The 26,877-nt window shown below is 39.8% G+C and overlaps 1 protein-coding gene across 1 annotated transcript; it reads right to left on the bottom strand.

Annotated features, from left to right (window-relative positions):
• Positions 1–679: 679 nt before the first annotated feature.
• opn3 (opsin 3) lies at positions 680–20,657 on the bottom strand. Its single transcript, XM_034100025.2, has 4 exons — positions 20,315–20,657; positions 14,573–14,892; positions 1,773–2,024; positions 680–952 (listed from the first exon to the last, which is right to left on the bottom strand). The coding sequence occupies exons 1-4, from the start codon at positions 20,625–20,627 to the stop codon at positions 680–682; spliced, it is 1,158 nt and encodes a 385-aa protein (XP_033955916.1). The 5' UTR covers positions 20,628–20,657.
• Positions 20,658–26,877: the final 6,220 nt, after the last annotated feature.

Raw genomic sequence — 26,877 nt, forward strand, 5'->3', positions numbered from 1 at the left:
TGATATATTTGGGATGTGTTTACTTACACCAGCGATGGAGTGTATTCATTGATGTGTTATATCAGTCTATCCTGTCATTTGTTTTTTTTATTGATCAAGTATGATCAAAAGGGGAGAATGTAGTGGACATTTTTATTATATTATATATATATTATATACATTATTGGGTCTCAGATTTCCATAACAACATAAATAGGATCTCTTTATTGAATCCATACTAAATAATGTCAGTTTGCTAGCTAAGGAGCTAAGGCCTGTTTGTGTGGTTGTACATGCTTACAGTTGGGTACCAACCAAACAATGTACTCAGTTCCATAACACTGCTAACAACTCCAAACAGTTCTGCAGTTGTGAAATGAGGCCTTTTTTTCATTTCAAACCTTTATTTATACAGATAAATCCCATTGAGATCATTGATCTCTTTTTCAAGGGAGACCTTGTTTTTGAATAATGTTTTGTTAACTACATCATTATATCACCACAGCTGATGTCAAACTACCTGCTTAGACAACACAGTGCAAAGAGGCTCAGCTGAGGTCTCGGGCTAACATGTAGTCTTAACAAGTTCATAACTGTGTATATACATAGAAATATCCCGGGAGGTTAGAGAGGGTTATTTTGGTTTGATTTAGGTCCTAAGGCATAGTGACGGTGGGGTGAGAAGTCCCGTCCTTGCGGATCAGAGTGGCCTGATTTGAATGACATTAACCTCCGCAGGGCTTCTAGCCTTGGAGGTCACATCCAGTTGGTGGAAGTCATTGCTGGTGATGATAAAGACAATGGAGGAGGAGCTGAAAGTCACCCTCTTCTTAGGTCGGTTCCTGCTGCCGTAGTTTCCGGACATGACGATCGGTCGTATGGGCCGTTGGACCGGAGTCGTGGGGCGCTCCTTGAGGCTGTGCTGCAACCAAGACAGCCGCGAGCACAGCAGCTGCAGCAAACAGCGTCGGAACTGTGAGGGGGAAGCAAGATTAAAGGATAGTACTTAAGAAAAGGGATGAAATGTCACCCTTTCCTCACTCATCTGTCTGTCAAACACACAGGACCAGCGTTTAAAAATGCCAGTAAACTGAGACAAATGGAAGACACAGTTTCAGACCTACACAAACAATGATGAATACTGAAGGAATACATGGTTTACCATTATACAGCTTCTTTGTATCACCAATGGAGGTGATTGAAATGTGTAAATTATGGAATAATTATACTTAATACAAATTATTAATGTAAAACAGGGAAAACCCTGACACCTGGACTATGATGCAGATTTTATTCTCATTAGAAATATATCTCTTTCCACTATTTGGCAGATTTCTCATTAAGTAACAGTGGCAAATTAATGTCTGCATTATTTTGGGCAAAAATCTTCCGACATATGCTCATAAAATACCCGTTTATTTTACAATGATAATACATCTCTTTTCTACTGAAACCACAAACTGGAGCAGCACCAGAGGAAAACAAATCGCTGCCCCTATTGGAGATGACATTGATTTGTCGAATTCTCACTTCAGCTGTGGTCACTGGAGGGGAAATAATTGGCGGAACACACAGGAAAGTTCCCAATCAGAACTCTGTAGCAACAAACGGAATATATCCAAGATGCAACACGTTGGCTGTGCAGAGATCGTTGAGTCTTTTTATTGACCTCACAGAACAAGAAGGGGAGCAGAGTCCCATAGTTGCAGGTTTTTAAGTGCATCCAGAACAGATCAAAAGTTATTGACTGCAGTTTTCAAATCTATTATTTACAGAACTTTAGGACTACCAACCTTTCTGCTCATGAACACGTAGATGAGGGGGTTGTAGGCCGCGCTGGACTTGGCAAAGAACGAGGGGATGATGGCCACCATGGGAGAGACCATGCTCTTTCTGCCGAAGGCCTCCAACATGGACACTACAGCGTAGGGCGTCCAACACACCAGGAAGCAGGTGATCATCAGCAAAAACATAGCGGCCACCTTCTTCTCGTACCGCAAGATCCTGATGATCTGAACCGTCTGAAGGTCCTGGATGGAGCGCAGCTACAAGGAACAGGAGAGAGAAAGATGCTATCATAAGGGGTATGATTATTCAATTATATGAAACATTTACTTTAATTAAATGTTTTGTCAAAAAAATGTCACATAACTGTAATAGATTAGTTGAAAGCAATAATATTAAGTTGAACCTAATATTTTTAATTTAAACTTAATATTATTGCTTTAAACTAACCTAATACAGATATGGAAAGTCTGTTGCTGTATAGTACATAACTACTACTAGTGCAGATGATTAAGGGTTTGACACATGATTAAAGAACAGTTTCTCAAAGTGGTTTTAATATCACTCAAGAACTCAACCTTTCTTTGTAGCAAAATTCTGCTTATCTCACAGGCTGCGCATGTTTTAGAATGAATTAGGTTTGAGTGTCCAGAAAAGGTCAAACCTTCTGTTTTTAATCTTCTTTCTTGTGATCTCCGATTCATCTTCTGATCCCTCCTGATCCCAAGATAAGACTGATTCAAACAACCTTTAACAAACTCTGTATGAATATTACAGTTATTCGTATGAATTAATAATTGAGAATTTTGCACTGTGTTTTGGAACCAAAATAACAACTGAGGTAGTTGGACTCGCCTCAAGAAATCATGGTGCTAAACAGGAGCAAGCACAATACAAAACATGTGCTTGTTATGACAAAGTGCCTTCTTTTTGATTAGCACATTGTCTTCGGTGAGATCAGATCAAATACAAATGTTTCTTGAATTAACAGCCCTAATGCTTACTTTGTAATCATATTTTCCAATGCAGCTTTGCCTGGGAGAGAAACAGAAATAAAGGCGAGGAAAAAAAAAAAAAATGAAATTGGCAATAAACCACTTTGGTTTCTACATGTCACTGATATCATCAAATACGCTCCGTGTTTGGTGGAATATAGAAGGCAATGGAACTTAACTTGACAAATTATGGACATGGCATATTGACAGTGATTAAGACCAAAGGCTACTTTGGTTATTGGATTATGCGAATTGCGAAGGGGAAAGGAATCATTAAATCAGTGAAGTGCAATATCTACTTATAGTTAGCTAATATAGTTGGATCTCTTTTTCAGGAACTCCCTGATCACTTTTACAAAGCTTTTTATTTATATTCACAAGTTCCGTTTCTATTTCTGTTCTTCCTTTTCATAATGTTTTTTCACATCTGTTCTAGGGTTCTGAATCTTTTCAGACGTCTGCAGTGAGATTGTCTGGTTTATTCAACACAGGCCGACTGCTTCTTTTTTATCAAGCCACAAATATTCTGTAAGGTTCAGAGTACTTCTCTTTGAAGATTTTTAGAGCAACTCTATGACGTGTGAGAGACCTCCCAGGAGTCTAAGTTGTTCAGGGAGATTTTTGGATTTGGAATAAATCAGGAATTAAAAATAGCGGCTGTACCAAACTGTGATACAGATACAGATGTAGGTGATTTGATTAGAATTGCAGAGTTTTGCTTATTTACACAAAATATCCTGTTCACTTTCAATCGGATCAAACCGAATAGAAAATCTTGTGGCGCCACACATTTGATCTGAGACACTTTTTTCAGTGTATTAACATGAACACTTCTAACCCTTATCTTCACAGCCTGTTTACATGTCATATACGACCACACTGTCTGCTGTGACTGAGGACATTCATGATACTTAAAGTCTTCACTTCTAAGGCACAATGAACAATCAGCTTTCACTGATTTCTTCTCTTCAGGAAAAACCCTGAAGGCATATTGTCACATTGCCCATTATGGAAGAAGAGTGAGAGGCAGCGCTTGGGGAGTGAGGTTACGGAGTTTATTTTCAACAAAATGAAAGCCCAGAGGAGTCTGTAAAGACTGTATCTCTACAGAGATGGCTGAAAGTATTATCATTCTGAAGTCCTCTAAATGTAGCATACATCTAATACTTTCTTTCACCTCTTTAATAGGTTAAGACCGTAAGACTAGACTTCTTGACGAAACTTTTCCTGTGCTGGCTGCTTAAGGATATACAGATAACTTTTTAATTGGCAGATCTGCTGCATCCGTTCAAGCTTTTGTTGAAGTGGCAGTTGAAATACAAGTACTGAGAGAAGTGCGGTTACAATGTAAGTGCTGATAGAAGCTACAGTTGGAGTGTCAATTGAAGTATATCCTGAGTAAAGTTCTAGTGAAGGTACTCAAATTAGTGGAAATAGGAATCAGTCCCAAAACCTGAATTGAGTTAGCATTTTAACACTTCTCGTTGCCTCAAATGATGTCTGTGCACTGTAAGAAACGTATTTCAAAATTCACAGTATTTAACTGGCAGCAATTGACAAGTTACTTACTGTAATTCCAGTAAGTAACTTGTCAATTGCTGCCAGTTAAATACTGTAAAGGTAATCACAGTATTTACAAGTTTTTATTTAGAGTAACAGTGTAACATGAAACACAGTAACTTCCAAGCACTGTATTTGTGTTTACGGTAATAGTGTTTTAACTGTAAAATGAAACAGTCATATTTAATTACTTTATTTTTTGTTACAGCAGTAGTGTTATAGCTGTAAAATAAAACAATAATTTCCAAGCATTGTATTTTTGTTTAAGGTAATAGTATTTTAACTATAAAATAAAACACTGCCATTTAAAAAGTACTGTATTTTTGTTTACGGTAATAGTGTATAAATTGTAAAGTGAAAACTTTAATGCTATAATTTTAAGTTACAGTATCAGTATTGTAACTGTAAAACAATTTATTATAGTATACTTCATGTCATGCTGGTACTTTACAGATTACCAGAAATGCTTGACACCATTTTAAAGCTCACCAATAACTGCAGGGAGACAGCAAACAATACATTGTAACAATGTATTCTTAATTGTTGAACGGTATCAAGACCATGTATTTTCTTGTGCTAAATGATAAATATTTTCTTCCATAAAACAATCGATATTAATATCCAAAAGCATGGATTGCATTTTTAAAACAGTGGCGATAACAAAACACAAAGAATATGAAGCCATTTCTTCTGCCAAGCCATTTTAGAGACGTGCTGTAGTTGAAAAGGTGTCACGACCTCGACACAAACTGGAGAACCCAAATGCACGACCCAGAGACAGTCTTGAATGTAACAAACATTTTCTTTTTAATGTCATTAAACAGAAAATCCCTCTAAAATAAACTTAAAACAACAAAACAACAACACAACAACACCTGACAAGACTGGAAACGATCCTCTCTTTGCTGAGGCCTGGCACGACCACACGTGGGAACAAACACAAACTGACACAGGACAGGGGGAGACAGGACTATTTAAACATTAGGTGAGTGGGAACAGGTGGAAACAATCAGGGGCGGGGCAGACGCTGACAATGGCGGGAAAACACACAAAGGGAGGAAGTAACAGGGCCTGAAATGAGAGAGGTAAGTAGAAAATAAAACAGGAAATGGAAAACGAGACACGACATGAAACACGGGGACTTGACTAGAGATGAATGACATAAATAGACAGACCTGTCATGACGTGAATAAACATGAAAACCTTACTAAACATGAAATGACAGACATAATACATAAACATAACTAACACATTTGACGACACAACAAAAGGCACTGTTTGGCAAATACATTATCACTATTCTTAGATAATACACAATATTTGAAAACACTTTGAATACAAACAACCAAATGCATGCGGGAATGGACCCTGTACTGAACTTACAAACCTTACACGTGTAAGACATTTTGATAAGCTTGCCGAGTACAGTTAGCTTAACTTGCTTTTTCACTAAGCAGCCTGACGTCGGACTGTCAAACTTTGGCTAGGGTTACATCAATTAACTGACAAAATTATTTGTATTAATTACTTTCTTTGTCTCTTGAGTTACCATGTCCATTGGGGGAGTTCAGCAAAGGGCGTGGCCTAGCGCTGAGGACTCATAAATACTGCAAGGAGCCAATTGGGACAGATTGGGACAAACCACCCGGTAAATAAAAAACCCAGTTTATTTAAACCACTCCTGTGTCCTGTTGTTCATACCCCTCACTAGTGATGGCAAAATGAAGCTTTGAATGAAGCATCGAACCACTTGGACAATTGTGTCGGAAATAGGTTCATTTCTCGAAGCTTCAGTTACAGCGACCTCTCCTGGCGAAGGGCAAGGCTGCAGTGGGTTTAACGTATCTTTGCCTTGAAAAATATTCGATGCACACACACACTAAGACTGAATATCATGTTCTATTTGCAATTAAAGATTGATAATTGTGTGTATTGGGTTATTGAGAACAGACTAGAGAGTGATGGACATTTGTTTGGGAGGAGAGGGCCTTTTATCAGTTACTAAAGAATTAAAGTTGAAAAGCAATGATTAAAAGTACATCCATTCCGGGCTTTGAACAAGCTGCACGGAGGTCATCGACGCATTCGGGCTATATTCGGGCACTGGGCTATCTATTCCTTAAATATTGAACTGTTTTTATATTACTGATAATTGTCTTTTTGTTCCCAACTTCTCCACATTTCGAAGTGTTTCCCGAGCCAGAACGACCTATCTTTCTTCCTGGCTTGCTCTATAATGATAATACAATTCAAATGCAATACCAACAACAACTCAACAGCAACAACGCAAACTACAACAACAACCCACACATTGCGCATTGTTTAGAGCGGTCATAAAGTGTTGAAGCGCTCAAATTCGAAACTGTTTCAACCTGTCACCTGTCAGAATCGAGACGAGGCAGTGCATTGAATCGCGTGAATGAAGTCAAGTGATTAATTCAGGAAATTAAGCAGTTGCTGGTTCGGACGTCACATGTCACGTGATTTGAAGCAAGCTTCAAAGCACTGCTTCTATGAAATAGGAAGTCCAGGGTTGAAGCTCCGTTCGAAGCTTCAGTGTCAAACTGCCATCACTACCCCTCACTGTTTATTCATCATTCAATTCATTCTAAATTGTATTCTGTAGATTGTGTACATTACTTTTCACTTGACTGCTTGTTGCACCTGGTTAGAAGCTAAACTTCGTTGTCTCAGTACCTGTAATCAGTGCAATAACAATAAAGTTGAATCTAATCTTGAGCAGGAACAAATGTATTTACTTAGTACATATCTGACATTAACGATTAAACACATTTGTGCATTCTTTATAAATGCAAACTGGTCAAGACCACTGACGGAAGTAGTTTTGCAGAGTAGTGGTTCTTTCTTTTACATGTAAGATTCAACCCCCCTTGTATTGATTTGTTTTAAAATGAACAGACACTTGAGTCATTCATTTGTAGTGATATAATAATAACAGATAGTTCATCTGCAACAAAGAACGCCAACGCAAATTCCGCCATTGCAAACCGAGTCAAGCCGACTCCGAGTTGTCCGACTTCAGGCAAGCTTTTTGAGACCTCCCCCGGCTGCAATCGGCTATTCTCGTCTACTTTCGAGCCGCCACAATAATAATAAAAATGATGGTTATTATCTTACTTTTGTCTATGTTTATTCCTCTGTGTTGCGTTGTTAAGGTGCAATGCCAAGACACATTATTTGTATAAATCAGCACCACATTTGTAGTTCTTCCGGTTTGCAAAGACATAGGGTCTTAAATATATCAGTGGCGAACCGTCAGGGCCTTCAAGGTATTCAGAGAATACCCTGGAACACTCAGATAAAACAAACAAAAAATCTATTTAATTATATAAATAAAATGTATATAAAATGAATACATGAGAATCGTATCCGTGTTGTTGATCTGTAATATTACAGTGTTACGTTGATTTGTTTGTCCTTCTCGGACCATGCACTACGCATTTCAGTGGTTTTGTGTTAGAAAAGAAAGCAACCAATCAGATCTTGTTCTGGGTCTCTGGGTAGAATATCCTTCAACCAAGGTATTCTACATTCTTGATCGAATGCCCTGGCCGTTGCACTGAATGAGAGTGTACGTTTGGACTGACAGTTTGATTAACCAATCATATATTGATTTGTAGCCAATGGATGTATTCTTTCAGAGTTCCCCTCGGTTCCAGGGTACTCTAGAACAGTGGTTCCCAACCTGGGGGGGCGCCAGGCCTCAGATGATTTGAGGCCAAATATCATATTTAGACTTTTTTTTTTTACATGCATACACACATACATGATTGTCACTAAAAGCCTCTTCTCTCCATTACAATAAAATATAAAAAATAATTGACTAATTCATTTTAATAAAAATTCAAGTTAGTATTAAAGGCATAAAAAGACAGAAATGTATAATTCTTTCTTTAATATAAATGTTTCTTCTGCCCATAAAGTGTCCAAACCAGGCTTGTCTGGATAAGCGCATTTTTAAAACAGTCATTGTCCATGCCGGTTTCAGTTGGATTATTTGTCACAGTTGCTCCAATCAGATCAGTCTCCTCCATTTTGTAGATTATTTACGACTTTTGAATCCACATAAACACATCGGCAAAATCCGGCTTACTTTGAGCATGTGTTTGAACCAGTTTAATCCCTTTGTGAATTGTTTCCACTTCCGCCGTCCTTTAATTTCTTCATACAGCGGGAATCCAAATAAATTAATCCTGAGTCCAATAACCATCAAAGTCACTCCAATAGTGCTCCTTAATTACGCTTTCATCCTCCTTTAACAAAATACTTCACATTCATCCAGTTTGTGACAGTAGTTGTAGCTTTTTTGAGACTTTTAAACTTGAATTACCGCTGTTACAGGAGTCATTTGGGGGGGCTCATGGGAAAAAAGGTTGGGAACCACTGCTCTAGAAGGCCCGCTAGTTAATTGGCTCGAGAGAGAGAGGATCTAGATCAGGGAAGGGCAAATGGCGGCCCGCGGGCCGCATGCGGCCCCCACCTCCTCTTTTTGCGGCCCTCAGATTAATTTATAAACAACGTAATTAATTTAAAAAAAATGTTTTTACAAATATTATTTTTGTTTACTTGTAGTACTGATACCGTCCACTAGTTACTAGTTACGTTGCGAGCTGCGTAGATGATTTCAAATACCGCAAAATAATCTGTGACGCATTTGTGTGTATTGTGTTTGTTTCCCGGGCAAACCCTCACAAGAAACACCGGCTGCTGTTATGCCTGCTGTGACGTTAAGTTGCCTCTTGTAATTATGCCTTTATAAGCTTAACAGTTGTTTTTATCATCTGAATTTGGCCAAACAAGTTTAATATTCTTAAAACCAAGACTTTGTTTATTTGAAATCAGATGAAAACAAACTGCCGTGTTATCTATGATTACTACGCTTTTCATTCATAATTTCAGCGGGAGGGAGGGGGAGTGGTGCTGAGGAACAGCAGAGTGCGGGCTGACAGGTGTCTGTGTTGACATTCCCCTTATTGTGGAATAAGGGGAATGCAGAGAGTGGCTACAAGTGTTTTAGGTTCAAGTTAGACAACTAATGTGTGGGTTAGTGTTCATGACTTCATGTGTATGTCATCTAATGGTTAATCTCAATACACACACATTTTCCGTGCTTTCCAATAGTTTAAAATAGTTTTATTCCACTGTTAAATAACCTGTTCAATACAAACATAGTGAGCTTATTAGAGGATGTTCCCATTTTTTGGGGATGTTCCCTTTGATTGTAAAATGTCAATGAAGATGTCAGACTTAGTATATTTGTTAATAATGACATACAACACATGGCATTTTTGTGTGTGTGTGTTCCAAGTGAATCTGCGGCCCCCTGGTGGCCAGTACATCAATGATGTGGCCCCCACCACCATCAAAGTTGCCCATCCCTGATCTAGATGAATGCGACGAAGCAATTCATGCCGTTTCATTGTTTTTAACGTTGAAATGACATTGAATGAATTGTTGTGAGTACCCTTTTCAAGACGACAATTCAGTGAAAAGAACGGACATTATAATGCCGCGGAAGGGGGGGGGGGCGGCGGCGGGGGGTGGGTGTGTCTACAGAAGGTACAGTTGTGATAGACACGGTTCGCCACACTAAGTCATCCTTGCTGCTGTGTATACCATGGTAACAGAGACAGTGCTGAAAGGTCCTTAGGGAGGACTTTGTGATCTTGTTAGATAATACTTGCTCGAATGGACAGGAAACGGCACGCCCACACCCTCAGTGCACTGCATCCATCACTCTCACTGGGTGGAGTTTGGCTATTACAATGGCATATAGGGGGGAAGATCCTATACCAAGTTCAGCATGGACGATTTTTACGGTCCATTAAAGTAATGTAAGTCTGTATTCAAATGTAAAAGTCTTGTGTGTACAGCAGTGGTGAACGGTAAGGGCCTTCAAGGTATTCAGAGAATACCCTGGAACACTCAGATAAAACAAACAAAAAATCGATTTAATTATATAAATAAAATGAATAAATGAGAATCGTGTGTGTGTGTACAGAAGGTCCAGTTGTGATAGACACGGTTCGCCACTGAAATATATATCTACTAAGTATATAACATATGTAGTATAGCCAAACTAGAAATTACACTGCATCAAGATTATATATATTAAGAAAAATATGTTGGTTTATTTAAGATATTTTAGCTATACATGGGGTTTTTCGGTTGGTTCTTTCTTTTTTGGTTACTGTGATCTTCTACAGTACATTGTTGGTTACTGTGATCTTCTACAGTACATTGTAGGTTACTGTGATTATCTACAGTACATTGTTGGTTACTGTGATCTTCTACAGTACATTGTTGGTTACTGTGATCTTCTACAGTACATTGTTGGTTACTGTGATCTTCTACAGTACATTGTTGGTTACTGTGATTATCTACAGTACATTGTTGGTTACTGTGATCTTCTACAGTACATTGTTGGTTACTGTGATCTTCTACAGTACATTGTTGGTTACTGTGATCTTCTACAGTACATTGTAGGTTACTGTGATTATCTACAGTACATTGTTGGTTACTGTGATCTTCTACAGTACATTGTTGGTTACTGTGATCTTCTACAGTACATTGTTGGTTACTGTGATTTTATACAGTTGGGACGTTACTACTGCTATTTCTACAGTAACTCCAGAGTTGCTGTAATTTTTGGTTGGAAATACGGTATTATACTCTAAAATAGTATACAGTAATTTACTGTGCACAAACACTGTAAATAACTGTGGATTTCACAGCCATTTTTTACAGTGTGGTTAACATAAGCTAAAGCGATTTTCACTATTTGTCCTGAGATTCACATGTCTTAAAAAGTGGCTAAATAAACTACTAAATGTAGGCAGTTTATAGCCTAAAATTTACTTTTTATTTCTGGCGATTGCACAAACCCTTAAATACTCATAAAAGTGGTGTTAATATGTGGATATTATCCTGCTAAACAAAACGTCAACATATCATAAACTTGTGATACATGCATCTGGAAGTCAGTTGAAGTAAAGGTCCTGGAAAAATGTATTATTTGTTCATATGTATCAACTGAAACACTATAGCATAGTGTTGCAGTGATGACACATTTTTGAGGACGAGTCGGAAGTTAGCATAGCAAGGGATTTGTCTACAAATAGCAATGTTTTTTTTCCCATTCAAATAAGCTCCGTGGCAAACACACATTTATGAAACTTAACATGTTTTGTTCAAGAGGATAATCTCCATATATTAACCGTGTAAAATCAATTGACAGAAATAAAAAGCTAACAAAATGTCAGGATTATTATGTCATGTCACGTTTCTATGTCTAGGTATGGGTGTTTTTCCGTTCTCCTTGTCATGTTTCCTCCCTGTATATTGTCTGGTCTTTTTTCCCTGTGTTTTCATGTCTGTCGTTAGTTTCCCTGGTGTGTCTAATTTCCTGATTGTTTTCACCTGTCACTCCTTGTGTGTCTTCTGTGCTCATCAGTGTCAGCCCCGCCCCTGATTGTTCCCACCTGTGTCTTGTTACCCTGTGTTTAAATGCCCTTGTCTCCCAGTGTTCAGTGTCAGTTCGTCTTGTCTATTGTCATGGTAAGGTCTATGCTCCTGGTACTCTTGAAAGGTTTTTGATTCCTCACTGCGTGAGCGCTGTTCATTTTTGCTATTCATGAAAAAGTAAAGTATCTTACAATACTTTACCTCTGTCTCCCGGGTCGTGCAATTGGGTCCTACCCCCTAAGTGCCTGAGTTCGTAACAGAACGAACTGACCATTATGGACCCAGCAGACTCAGCCCTTTTGATGCTACAGGCGGAAGGTCTTGGATACTCTCTGGAGTACATTTTGTATACGTGGCAAGGCGCCTCATCTAGACGGGGTAGAGAGGCTGCGTTGGAGGCACGTCAGGAGGTTGCTCGCAAGCCCTGGCTCTGGAGCTTGTTGCCCGAGTGGCTTAGGGTTTTCTCACGTAGCCCTGAGTGCCAATCTTCATGTTCTGACCCTTTCTTGGGGTCTGGTCTGGCTTTGGAGGTCCACGAAGCCTCCAAAAGACTCCTAAGACACGCAAGGCCAGGGTTTCAGCTCCAGAACCGGCCTACAAGGCCATGGATCCGTGAACCAGTACCGGCCCACGCAGCCATGCTTCCATACTCCATTACCTGGCTTACACAGCCAGGGTCCAGGCTTCCACTCCGCGCCCAGCAGCCATGGTTCCGGCTCCAGTGCCGGCCCCAGCAGCCATGGTCCCTGCTTCAGCTCCGGACCTTACAGCCATGTTTCAGGCTCCAGAACCGTCCCATGCAGCCATGGTCCCACCAGCCATGGTCCCGACTCCGGCTCCTCGTCACCTGTTGACTCATCGGCCGACGCCAGCTCCCCGAGTCCTGTCGGCATACCGGCCGACTCAGCACCTCGTTTCCTGTTGGCTCTCCAGCCCAAGCCAGCTACCCGTGTCCTGTCGGCGTACCGACCGTCTCAAGTCTCCTCTCGAGTTCCCTCTCGAGTTCCCTCTCAAGCCATCTCTCGAGTCACTTCTCAAGTCTCCTCTCGAGTACCCTCTCGAGTCTCCACTCGAGTACCCTCTCGAGTTTCCTCTCAAGTCCCCTCTCGAATCACCTCTCGAGTTCCCTCTCAAGTCTCCTCTCGAGTTCCTTATCGAGTCCCCTCTCAAGTCTCTGTTCAAGTTCCCGCTCAAGATCCCTCTCAAGATCCCTCTCAAGTTTCCTCTCGAGTCTCCACTCAAGTCCCTACTCGTGTGCCGTGGGAGGTTCCACTGGGGGTCCTGCCAACAGTGTCCTGTGCCGTTGGAGGCCCCGCCGACTACTCTTCTGCCGGGGGTCCTGCCTACCCTATGTCCTGTCCCGTTGGGGGTCCCGCCGACTACTCTTCTGCCGGGGGTCCTGCCAACCCTATGTCCTGTGTCTTTGGAGGCCCCGTCGACTACTCTCCTGCCGGGGGTCCTGCCAACCCTGTGTCCTGTCCCGTTGGAGGCCCCGCCGACTACACTTCTGCCGGGGTTCCTGCCAACTCTGTCCTGTGCCGTTGGAGGCCCCGCCGACTACTCTTCTGCCGGGGGTCCTGCCTACCCTATGTCCTGTCCCGTTGGGGGTCCCGCCGACTACTCTTCTGCCAGGGGTCCTACCTACCCTATGTCCTGTCCCGTTGGGGGCCCCCTCCACTCACCCTGCTGGACGTTTTGGATTTTTCTTTTGTTTAGGGACGTCTCGTATCCGTCACTTGAGGGGGGGGGTTCTGTCAGGATTATTATGTCATGTCACGTTTCTATGTCTAGGTGTGGGTGTTTTTCCGTTCTCCTTGTCATGTTTCCTCCCTGTAGCCTATATTGTCTGGTCTTTTTTCCCTGTGTTTTCATGTCTGTCGTTAGTTTCCCTGGTGTGTCCAATTTCCTGATTGTTTTCACCTGTTACTCCTTGTGTGTCTTCTGTGCTCATCAGTGTCAGCCCCGCCCCTGATTGTTCTCACCTGTGTCTTGTTACCCTGTGTTTAAATTTCCCAGGCGTTCAGTGTCAGTTCGTCTTGTCTATTGTCATGGTAAGGTCTATGCTCCTGGTACTCCTGAAAGGTTTTTGATTCCGCACTGCGTGAGCGCTTTCATTTTTTGTTCTGTTTTTTGTCATCTCGACTAGAGTTTTGATGGGTCCCCTTTTTGTTCATTTTTGCTATTCATGGGAAAATAAAGTATCTTACAATACTTTACCTCTGTTTCCCGGATCGTGCAATTGGGTCCTACCCCTAAGTGCCTGAGTTCGTAACACAAAATGCTATAAACATACATCACGGTCGCATGGCTGCGCATCACCGCTAAGCTAAAGGCGGACTTGTGTTAGCAGTCTCATTTAGTCACTTGTTAGCAACCACTGTATTGATGACACATAGAAGCTTCAGACCTTCATCAGTGGGGTATTTAATGATGTATTTTATGCCGTAAAAAACACCGTGAAAATATGGTAAGCTTTTGTTAACCAGACATTATTTCAAGCTTCTAACCATAAACACATACAAATAAAACATTGACTTTGAAATGCACATTTTTTTCTTCTGGGTTTTAGGATTCATTATTGCACCACCAAGTTGACCTTGCTATCCCTTTGTATCCAACATGCTTGTTTGCCACACAGCTTGTGGAATTCTAAAAGCCCATTGGAACATTTCATTGGCTTTTTTGTTGAGGGAACCAGGGGTACTTTGACCTACACAATTCCACCATCCTTGCAGCACTGTATTTATGAAATATGCTAACCATCTTACCATATTCACTGTGTAAAGGATGTTTCCATAGCAGTAGATCATGATGCCCACAGGCACAAAGAAACAGGCCAGGAGGTAGAGGAGGATGAAGGAGGCATCATTCGGGTCCTTAGAGGCCCAGTCCAGGGAGCAGCCCAGCCGATGGATCTCCAGCGTGTAGCGGTTCCATCCCAGCAGAGGAGCGCCCGTCCACACCACGGAGTACAGCCAGATGTGGCCGATGGCCCGCCACACCCAGGGGAAGTCCACCACCTGGGCGTGGACCACCCGGATGTAGCGCTCATAGGCCAGAGCAGCCAGGGTCATGATGGAGACGATGCCTGGCAGGAGGGGGAGAGAGTGAGGCAGAGCGCTAATGCAGGATCCAGAGGTGGGAGGAGGACTCAGATCTTAAACAAGTAGAAGTACCAGAGTGTAGGAATACTCTGTTACAAGTAAAAGCCCTGCATTCAAAATGTTACTCAAGTATTAGCATCAGTACACTTAAAGTACAACAAGTAAAAGTACTCACTATGCAGATCAGGCCATTTCAGAATAATATATATATTTGAGTATAACTATTGATTTTTTTAATGTGTCTTTTTAAGGTGCAGCTAGTTTGAATGCCTTTGTATACTGCAGGGTAGCTTGTGAATTTACTCCAGGTGGAACTAAAGTCTGATTTAACACTTGATTATAATTCACATTATTAATCCGAGGTTGCTGAGTAACTAAAGATATCACATAAATGTAGTTCTCTGAATTATATTGGGGTAGAAATACAAAGTAGCAAAACATTTAAATACTCAAGTTAAGTACAGTGTACAAGTACTTTAAAATTGTAATTAAGTAAAGCACTTGAGTAAATGTAGTTAGTTACTTTAAACCACTGTTGGGCTCTGGGTCAGAGGCTAATCAACATCTCTTTGAAAGGAATGTCATTATTCTTTGCACAAACAGAATCTGAACATCCTGATGCCGCACATTCAACCACTTTGTTGTGAGTCCTTGAAACACACAGGAAGAGACGCCTACACACACATCTAATAGCTGCATTGCACAACCTGCATTCACTAATGGTAAACTATTGTGGTTCCAATTATATGTTTTTTGAATCATTGTAGCCCTCCTGTTATCTTGTGCATCATTATTTTCCAGCATGTCTGCAAGACAGTCTTTAGACAGTATCTAAAATTGAACCTTCCTTTTTTTGGAAGCACCATCACATCACCCATATGTTGTGTGTCTACTGGGACATGTCTCCATGCTTTAATGTGCACGTGCACTTCGCTCTGCATCAACCAAACAGCTCGCTGAACCCGCACTGCGAGGGGGATCCAAGTTCCCATCAGCAAAAACACGTGGGTTTGCTATCCTGGCTCCAAAATGGTGGAATGAGCTCCCCATTGACATCAGGACAGCAGATTGCTTACACACCTTCCGGCGCAGACTGAAAACTCATCTCTTTCGACTCCACTTCGAGCGATAGAATTATTCACAAAGCACTTATATACTAATAAAGGACTGGCTTATCTAAAGCCAGTTGAGTAGCACTTGAAATGTTTGGCTCTATGAAACCTGATGTACTTATATGATTCTGTTTTCTTGAAGTTTGTATCTTCTTGGTCAAATGCACTTATTGTAAGTCGCTTTGGATAAAAGCATCAGCTAAATGCAATGTAATGTAATGTTCAAAAAGCTCTTTATTTTTCTCATACTGCCTGTGTTGCAGCACCTCTTTTCACCCTCTGTCTGAAACCAGAGCCCAGTCTGCTAGAAGCACAACTGTTACACAGTGATGTCACTATGTTAAAGAATAAAACAAAGGAGTCCAATGGAGGTGTTTCAGGCAGGGGGGGAGTGTGTGGGAGAGAAACTCCATCTGGAGGGAACTTAGCCTTTGCAGACCATTTACATAACAACTACAGGAACATTGAAAACGTGGATATTTTTGCTTCCATAAGATATAGCCATATCTTAAACATCCAAAATACAGATTTAGTTCACTTTTAATAACTACATTTAATATTTCCTAAATTAATGAAAAGTTAACATTTGATATTGCCTTACTGGCATGTTTAAAAACATTGTTGTCCTATTTGCTGAGTGTCACTATCTCGACAGTAGTGAATAAGACGGATGTTGCTCTGCCTCCCCATTGCTTTTAATTGCAAGACTTCACCTCACTGACGGAATACAACCAGGCATTGCCATTTCTTCAATTCAAATCTTTTCAAAAACATATGGCCCAGTCCTGCACAGTACCACCCCCAGGCCAGTGCTTCCGATAGAAAAACATTTTGAATGGATGTTTTATTCTTCAGGCACCACGGAATCTTTCTATAAGGAGCACTACGAGGAGGCAGAGGAACCAGATTCTTTCACACCTAATCTGTCATATGCATTTCTGTCAGGAGGATATAGTGACAAATAGTTCATTTGAATAAAGCAACCAAATGTAGTGTAAGTAATTATCTGGGAATATATCTATGGTTATATTTTTTTACTTTATTCAGTAATCTCTTGAAAAAAGAGAAATTATTTATTTGTTAAAGAGATAACGAGTTTTATAAAAACTATCTTTACATTTGTTTGTGAAAATGAGTCAGTAATCTCTACTGTCACTAATTAACACAATAGGAGTTGGTCATACTTTGTTAATACTCTAATGATAGAAAACAAATCCTCAAAACAATGGAAACATTTCTTTTGTATTTGCTGTTGAAAATATTTTCAAGTCAATTAAATATTCTAATTATAATTTTGAACCTGGCTTTATACAACGTTACTATTATGGAAATTAGCAACGGATACAATTAGCAACGGATACAATTAGCAATGGCTAAAATCCCCTGAAGTGCTGCCCCCAGGGAGTTGCCCCCCTGCCTGAAACGCCTCCATTGGAGTCTTTTGTTTACTTCTGTACGAGACATCACACTGTACCACTTGCCCTTCAAGTGCTAGTGCTCAAACACATTGTACGGATATGCTGAGGGGCGGGACATCTCTAAGCAGTTGACCAATCACAACAGAGCCGGCCAGCTAACCAATCAGAGCAGACTGGGCTCTGGTTTCAGACAGAGGGTGAAAAGAGGAATGAGAAGAATAAAGAGCTTTTTGAACATTAAAGCATGGAGACATGTCACAGGGGCACAACATATTAAAATGAACCTGACAATAATAATCATTCACACTCTGATGCCCAAGGGCCCCTTTAAAATATAGATTGTTTTACCCTTGTCAGTTTCTCCCCTACCAGTTAAGTCTTATTACGAACAAACAACATACTGTAGGGACTTGTTCCGTTATTCACTAAGCTAAAGTTACCCAGCTCGGGTTTCCGGAGGACAGACATGCACTGATGGAGCTGATGGGGTTTATTCCTCAGCGCTGTGTGTGTCGGTCACACTGACACCAGTCTCCTCTGAGTAATATGTCCAAAAAGATGACGACATTGGAGGACTAGAGGACACAGATAGAGCTATGGGGTTTATATTTTTCCATTTCCATATTACATTACATTACAGCTTGTGTCAGCAGGAAGCCATACATTGTGCTTGTCTTATCAGGTGCAGGTGCAGGGATGTTTCTTCTTAATAATAACACCATGCTTTTTTCTCATGTAAAAATGTCACAGTTAATTCACATTTACATTATCTTCCAGGTTTGGAAACACTGCAGAACAGCACATCCTCTCTAATCAATGTCAAATAAAGGAAGAAGCAACACACTCTTATATCTTGAATTAAAACATCATCTAAACATCTGGATGGAATTAATCAATGACATCATTTTGTCCAAGTATCAAAATATATTAAAGTTACAATATATGTATTACAATGCATTATAATGTGAGTAGCTATAATTTTACAGCACTATAAGCAGATTATAATGCTTTATATGAGTGTATTAATAAGAAGGGCTATTTATATTTTAACCATCAACAAATAAACTCTATGCAAAGCCAGCTTGCATCACTATATCAAAAATGATATTTAAATTGAACCTGTATAAACAAGTATTTTTGGGAAATTATTTCTTCATGGAATATGCTTTTAGTATTGTAAACTGTATTGTGGTTGAGCCTATCTCTCCCTTTACTATAATTACTAGATATTAAACTGTGTTTGCGCATATTCTGAATTATATTTCTGTTTTACATTACAGCCTGTGTCACCAGGAGGCTGGATGTGAACACCTACTTTGTAGGAATATGCTTTCCATGTCTGTAATGCTGTTCAAATAGGGCTGCTCGATTATGGCAAAAATCATAATCTCGATTATTTGGGTCAATAATTCATATCACGATTATTAAAAACGATTATCCATTTACTTTGAAAACATCAATTTACAGTATAACAGTATAATTCAACTGAAAAACCAATACAAAAATAAATAAACGTTTTATATCGATTATGTTGTTTTCATAATCGTTGCAAGCCAAAATCGTAATTGCGATTAAAATACGAGTAATTGAGCAGCCCTAGTTCAAACACAACTATAATGCATCATAACCAGCTAATAAACCCCCACAAGTGTTAACAATGCTTCATAACAAATAATTACAATACATTATACAGCATATAACGATGTATAAGGTCAGATATCATACTCACTCACTGACACCTTTTTGTTAAGGGTCATAGTGTATTCTAATTCCTATAGTTGTGATTGGTTACGTTCTTCTAAATAACGCATTATAATCAGTTACTGATATCACGCATCATATTGGGAGAATCTAATTATACATAAGGAGATCTGAATATAAAGGTTTATGAAAATCAAAACCAGATCAAAGCACATCGGCAGCCACATCATTTAAAACTGTGCAATTTAGCATTACTATCTTAATAATACTGAAACACCACTGTAAATATGGTGTACATTTGCATTCTATATATTTTATTTTATATTTAGATCTTATATTGAGACCATTTTTTCTTTTAATTATATATTTTCTATACATTCTTAAATGGAGCAACTGTCACATAACTCAATTTCCCTGGGACAAAGAAATTACTCTGATTTCAATTAGTTGTTGCAGTGTTGCCAACGGTGGTGTCACATGACAGGAGAGGCAGGCAATCATGTTCTTTAGATCATGGGCAAAATAAGAAATGGTCAATACATGGGCAACAGATAGAACAAGGCAGTAATGAGCTCATTATCACAGATCCCTCCCTGAGCTGTTATTTCTGCAGGATGAGGACCTTCACACTGTTATGCAGCTGATGCATTTTACAGCTAGGCTGTGGGGTTATACAGGTGACAAAAAACATTATTCTGCATAAAGCACAGACCTGCACATCATGCTCATTTTCCATAAAAAACATGCACTGTCAGAGTATTTCAGTTTCATGTATTGAAGGTCATTAAATGTTCAGCTCCTTATGGGGACTAGATTGTCAGTGAACCGTTTTTGATTACATTTATATTTTAACCATCCACAAATTAGGTATTAAGAGCTTGTTGTGTCCAAAATATGATCAGGTTTTACCCATTTCAACACACATTTTATATAAATGATGTATTTGCTGTATATGCCTTTCCATGCGTTACATGATCAATTACATGTGGATGAGCTCATCTATGACTTTAATTAACATAATGACATGACATAAAACTGCTCATATACTGAATTATGTCAGAATATTAACTGTGAAAAGCCAAAAAGGAGTAATCAAATGTTCTCAATTTCTACTGTTTTCTTAAAAAGTACATCGATAATTATACTCTAATGTTCATGATATGTATTTCTCTCACCGAATAGGCTGTTGCTGAAGCCGTCCCAGATGCATGTCGCCTGGCTCCAGATCCATCCGCCTTTGAGGCACGAAACAAAGGTAAAGTTAATTCCAATGACAGAAACCAGCAGGTCACTCAAACTAATGTTGACTAGTAACAGATTGGTGGGGGTCCTCAGTCTCTTGAATTTACAGTACAGCACGATGACAACGACGTTGTTACAGAAGCCGAACACCCCGATAGTCCCAATGGTGAACGCGAGAAGTTTGTAGGTGCCAGGTGCGAAAATATAATGTTCTGTACTTCTCTCCGTTTCGTTGACAGGATTCATAGCGGGGAGAAACTCTTGGTGTCCAGCATTGTGCTGCACGAGGTCAGTGAGCGCGCGCCTTGTACACGAGACTCCGCTCCTGCCCGCGCTCCCCGCGCCTCTAATTCAAACCAACCCGAGACCGGTGTTCAAACTGTATGGGCTTAGATATGTCTCATAATTATTTGTGTGAACATAAAAATAATTTGTGTGTAAATATATGATGTGTAAATGTAAAGCACCATCCACAAATGCATTTAAAAGATTTGCAAACTCACAAATAAATGTGCAAATGTAAAACGGATCTGCAAGTACGCAAACATATTTTTACAAATAAAAAAAAAGATCTTTGACATATCTCTTTAACATTTACAACTTTCGATCAGGCATTTGTGAATCCATTTTGTATTTGTCGACGAAAAATGCGCTTATGGATCTCAAATCTCTGCGTGTGGATCGTCTTTTTACACACACAGAGTTTTTAGACAAACTTTCCGCCGGTCTCGGCTAAAATCTACCAAAGTGGTAAAATGCTAACTCATTTCTGGGTTTTAGTACTCAGTGCTGGGATACTCTGTGGAATGACCAGTACGTTTTCACTACCCAATTTCCTACGAATGCAGCAGGCATCAAAATGCGACAACTCTGCAGATTTGAACTATTTGTCTAGACTTCTTGACATTTCCAAGTGATCTTCTTTCATCCGTCGCCTCCTTGTGTGTCCACACAGAAATGTCACTGTGCTGTTGGACTCCAGCAGCGACGCTGTTTACGTCTGACCTCATTTCTCCGTGCACAAAGGTTGATCCAAAATAGTACATTTCTGTTGAACAAAACAATGGATGTGAGTGCCATTGTTGGGAATGACATACTCCACTTCTAATTATACTGCAAGAGATTATGCTCATCCACTATGTTCCTTCATAGTTTGAATATATTTAGTGTGAGGTAAAGATGAGTCATGTCAGGGGTGCCAGGATTTATGGTGTAGACTGCATCAAATGTGTTCTTGTTTCACCTTATAACAAGGGCATTAAGAACTGTAACCTGAACATTATTGCTTTATTCTGATTATGACCTCTCAGTTAAAAGATGGCAGCATCAGAACAGCAGTGCTATTCTTTTGGAAAACGATTGCATCACCAACAATCCATTCATGTTTTTTTCCATCCTGTAACACTTCAAAATAAATCCAATTAAGAAAATAGGTCAACAGCATTTAAATGTCAGAAAAAAGATACAGAACAGGCTTTTAAACAATAAATCATTTGGCAATGAATGTTCTCTGCTGGCCTGACTCATTTTACAACCGTTTGTTGCCAACAGAACCTCCATAAGTATTTAAATACAGATGCTTCTCATTGAGTTTCCTTCTTGGCGTGGATAACTTTTAATATAGTTGTGCAAATATGTCAAGTTTCCAATGGAAATAATTTATTGCAGTCCTTATTGGTCCATCTTGTGAATTCTTCCATTAAAGGCAATCTATATAAAAACTAGGGCTGTCAGTCGATTAAAATATTTAATCGCGATTAATCGCATGATTGTCCATAGTTAATCGCGATTAATCGCACATTTTTTATCTGTTCTAAAAGTACCTCAGAGGAATATTTTTCAAGTTGTTAATACTCTTATCAACATATGAGTGGACAAATATGCTTTATGCTAATGGTTATTATCATTTGAACAATGACACATATTCTCATGAATATTAAACACAACAACCTGGAACCTCTCTCATTCAATACAAATGGTGTGTGTGTGTGTGTGCGCGTGTGTGTGTGTGTTGGATCGTTGGAGCTATGTGCAACTCAAGGCATATGCTCGAACGGGAGCTGCCTGGACGCTGCAATCATGAGTGTGCTGACTTTTCGTACAATGTCCCACTGTCTGGCTTCCTGCATAAAGTCAAGTGCTCGGCGCAGTTGTGTGGATAGAGCGCTCCTCTCTTTTCATTTAAACAGCTCCTTATATCCGTTAGCGCAGCTAGCTAGCACCCGATGCTAACAACAACAATGCACGTAAGGTCTCTCCCTCGCTCGCTCGGGCCACACATACACACACCCTCTCGGTCCTCCCGATGGCCAGTCGGTGCCTGACGGTGAGCGTGGAAGTGTGGTCTGCCACAAGCGGGCGGCAGGAGCGGGCTGTCAGCATCAGCTTGTAGATGGTATTTTAAACTCGATGCGCTCTGAAACTACGGGGCGGCCGAGAAAAAAAAAATACACATGCGTTAATCGCGTTAAAATAATTAGTGGCGTTAATCTTTTTTTGCGTTAACGCGTTAAATAATTGTCATAGCTACAATCTATAGCAAATAGTGACCTTTCATTCTTTGTTACCAGTGGCTCTGGTTTTATTATGTCAGTGATGACGCTGATGAGTGATTCCAAAAGTCCTTGAAAGATAAATAACCTTCCACTCAACAGTGTGCTATACCTGAAGTAGCAGTGTAGGAGCCTCTTGACTTAGACTGAGAACATTACTATAACCAAAATCAGTGTATCTCCAAAAGCAAGGTCATCCCCTCCTCCCACTGAGGCACTAAAAGAGGAGAATAAAGCTGTGGACAGGGAATTGTGGGGCTTTTATACACTGCTGTTCGCAATATGTGCAGGTGTTGCTGAATCACAATCCCTCTTTCAATTTAGTGAATATTATTAACATATTATGCTCACTTTCAGTCTCATATTTGTATTTTGTACCTGTACTGTGACATGTCTCATGCTTTAATGTTCAAAAAGGTCTTTTCACCCTCTGTCTGAGACCAGAGCCCAGTCCTGCTCTGATTGGTTAGCTGACAGGCTCTATGTGATTGGTAACTGTTTAGAGATGTCCCGCCCCTTAGCCTTATCATGTACAATCAGTTGGAGTGCTAGCTAATGTGTGAGTGTTACATAATGATGTCACTATGCTACAGAAGTAAACAAAGGAGTCCAATGGAGGCGTTTCCGGCAGGGGGGGGGGAGAGAAACTCCCTCTGGAAGGAACACAGGGATTTTAGCCTTTGCAGACAATTTACATGCACAAAAAACTAGAACACATTACAGGAAAGGGAAAACCCCCTAAAGCAGGGCCTCTTTAAACGATCAGAAAAGGGTGCTTTTTGCTGGCATACGAAAAATATTCTCATGACACGATGGAAACCCCCACATATTTTATTTATCAAACACTTAATATCTTCCTTCAATGACCAATCTCAGAGCTGTCAATAGCATTTGTGCACAATGCTAAAAGAGAAAAATTAGAGGCTATTAAATTAGCTGCTGACCTGGTCATATGCTTTATGTAAAACACGATTGTACAATAATACAGTATATACACGTATATGGGAAGATATAAGGACTTCTGGCATATTCAGTGTAAAAGGTGACATGTTATGTCCAAAATGTGTGGATTATGGATTGTTATGTTAAAATGCCTGTGAACACATGACGCAAATAAACAAAATGTCAAATAGTTTTGGAATTTAATAAAAGGTTTGCCTCAAAAAACATGTTTAAAAAGTGTGATTTTACTTTTTCAATGTGTGAATGTTGTATTTCTAAATATTCAGTTATAACTGGAGAATAGGTATATACATTATGACATTATTACACGGCCTAGTATATAATATATATAATAATAGATTATGATTGTTACATTTTGACATTTCTGAGGTTTGCTAATTTTCGCTAGCCTTCCCCTTCCCCGTTTTTAATGAAGATGCTCTGATCAATGTGCAGTCATATCAATCTGCAGAACGAAATATGGTCAATTTAACCATGATGGCAAAACTGTCCCCAGTAAAAAAAAAGAATAACAGAAATGTACGGTGGCTGAGAGGTGCAATCGACAATCACAAAGTGGGAAACACTTTAACAAAGCTTAAGATACATTTACATTTTATAAAACAAATTTACATTTTATAAACACAAATTACATTTTATAAAACAAAATTACATTAGCAAAACACTTTTACAAAGAAAAAACTATTTAATATTAACAAAAACTAATTAACAAGATGCGAAACACTTTTACAAAGCTAGAGACAAATGTACAAGTGTCGAAACACTTTAACATTTCCCGAAACACTTTAACAAACCAGAATCAACCAGAATCAAACCGGAAAGGGAATGCCCATCATACCAGAAGTGGCGTGCCAAGTGATTGACACAAAACTTAAGTTTGTTTTGGCGGATAAACCGCCAGTACCTACTGTACGGACCTTTATGGTCGTAACATGTTTTGTCCGTTCTGTGGAAACCACATGGGCAAGTGACATGGTTTTGCTCATCACGAATATACGTTCTCGTGTCGCAGAGATACGTTCTAGTGTAATAAGTGTTTACCTTCATTAGACAGCTAAAGAGCGACTGCAGGCTGCTTCTTGTAGCCACATCACACACACACACACACACACACACACACACACACACACACACACACACACACACACACACACACACACACACCACACACACCAGCACACACCACACAACACAACACACACACACACACACACACACACACACACACACTACACACACACCACACACACACACACACACACCACACAACACACCACAACACCACACACACACATACCATGTATACATCACTTCAGGGGACATTACATTGACTTACATTCATTTCCTGGAGCTTATCCTAACCTTAACCATAACCAACACATGCCTAACCCTAACCCTTACCCTTAACCTTACCCTAATCCTAACCAAGTCTTCACGCTAAAATTAATGATTCCCCTCATGGGGCCTCCAATGTGTCCCCATAAGGGAGGCGAGTCCCCCACAGATTGTGGTCCCCACAAGTATAGTAATGCTAGGCCACACACAACACACACACACACACACACACACACACCAACACCCACACACACACCACACACACACAACACACACACACCCACACACACACACCACACACACACACACACACACACACACACACACACACACACCCACCACACCACACACACACACACACACCACACACACACACACAACACCCACACCACACACACACACACACACACACACACACACACACACACACACACACACACTGCCCATTATTACACCTTATTATTCTATGTATGAAGGAGATGTCCGGTCACCAGGGCGTGTGTGTGTGTGTGTGTGTGCTGACACTGGCATTTGTTTTTAGATGATATTAAGATACTGTCGTCCGTTCCGGTACTGCGGTCAACTCAGCCGTCTCTCACATTTGCTTGGTCACATCAGCAGCTCTTCATTTTTGAGTGCGCAATTAATTGGGCCTTTACGGTAATTTCCATGAAGCGGCACTGACGCTAGTAGTAGGCTACAAGAGTAAAATAATGTTTTTTCTGCTTTATGATACAAATAATTTGTACCATAAGTTCTTAATAAAACTGACACTGTTTGACTCAGTCCTAGTTTGACTGCTACCAACAATAAAATGAAGTACTTTTAATGTGTACTTTTTGGGTAATACTCTCTCAAAGTCCCCTCCTGAGAACAAAATCATGCCACTTCTGCTATATTTGATGAGAGATAAAATAATTTCTAGCCATAAGTTCTTAATAAAATTGGTACTGTTGGACTCAGTACTTGTTAGACTACTAACACCAATACAATGAGGTACTTTTACTGTGTACTTTTTGAGTAATACTCGGTCAAACTCCCATCCTGAGTACAATAATTCCTGTATTGTATATGAACTATGAATTATTGTACTCAGGACAGCAGTTTAACCAAGTATTACTCAAAAAGTACAGAGTAAAAATACTTTATTGTACTTGTGGATACTGTAGGACTCAGTACTACTTGGATTACTAAGTCCAAGTAGTACTGAGTCCTACAGTATCAATTTCATGTAGAACTTATGGTAACAAATATTTGTATCCCTAAACAAATATAGCAGAATACATGAATGATTCTACTCAGGAGGGAGTATTACTCAAAAAGTACCCAGTAAAAGTACTTCATTGTATTTGTGGTTGTAGTTTGAGTACAACAGTACCAATTTTATTAAGAACTTATGGCTACAAATTATGTTATCCCTCATGAAATATAGCAGAAGTGGCTTGAATTTGTTCTCAGGAGGGGAGTTTGACAGAGAATAACTGAAAAACACAGTAAAAGTAGTTCATTTTATTGTTGGTAGCAGTCAAAATAGTACCAAGTCCAACAGTGTCAGTTTTATAAAGAACTTGTGGTAAAACATATTTTTATCGCAAATATAGCACAAAAACATGCATTATTTTACTCTTGTACTATTTTACTCTTGT

Source organism: Pseudochaenichthys georgianus, chromosome 15, assembly GCF_902827115.2.
Source record: "Pseudochaenichthys georgianus chromosome 15, fPseGeo1.2, whole genome shotgun sequence".
Taxonomy (NCBI): Eukaryota; Metazoa; Chordata; class Actinopteri; order Perciformes; family Channichthyidae; genus Pseudochaenichthys; species Pseudochaenichthys georgianus.

What these genes read in the sequence shown, in the direction of transcription:
- opn3 (XM_034100025.2), bottom strand. Translation starts at nt 20,627, where the DNA reads ATGAATCCTGTCAACGAAACGGAGAGAAGTACAGAACATTATATTTTC. An exon ending in CTTCAGCAACAGCCTATTCG is followed by an intron (nt 14,893 to 20,314) that starts GTGAGAGAAATA and finishes CCCTCCTGCCAG; the next exon opens with GCATCGTCTCCATCATGACC. An exon ending in ACGTGTTCATGAGCAGAAAG is followed by an intron (nt 953 to 1,772) that starts GTTGGTAGTCCT and finishes TCCCCCTCACAG; the next exon opens with TTCCGACGCTGTTTGCTGCA.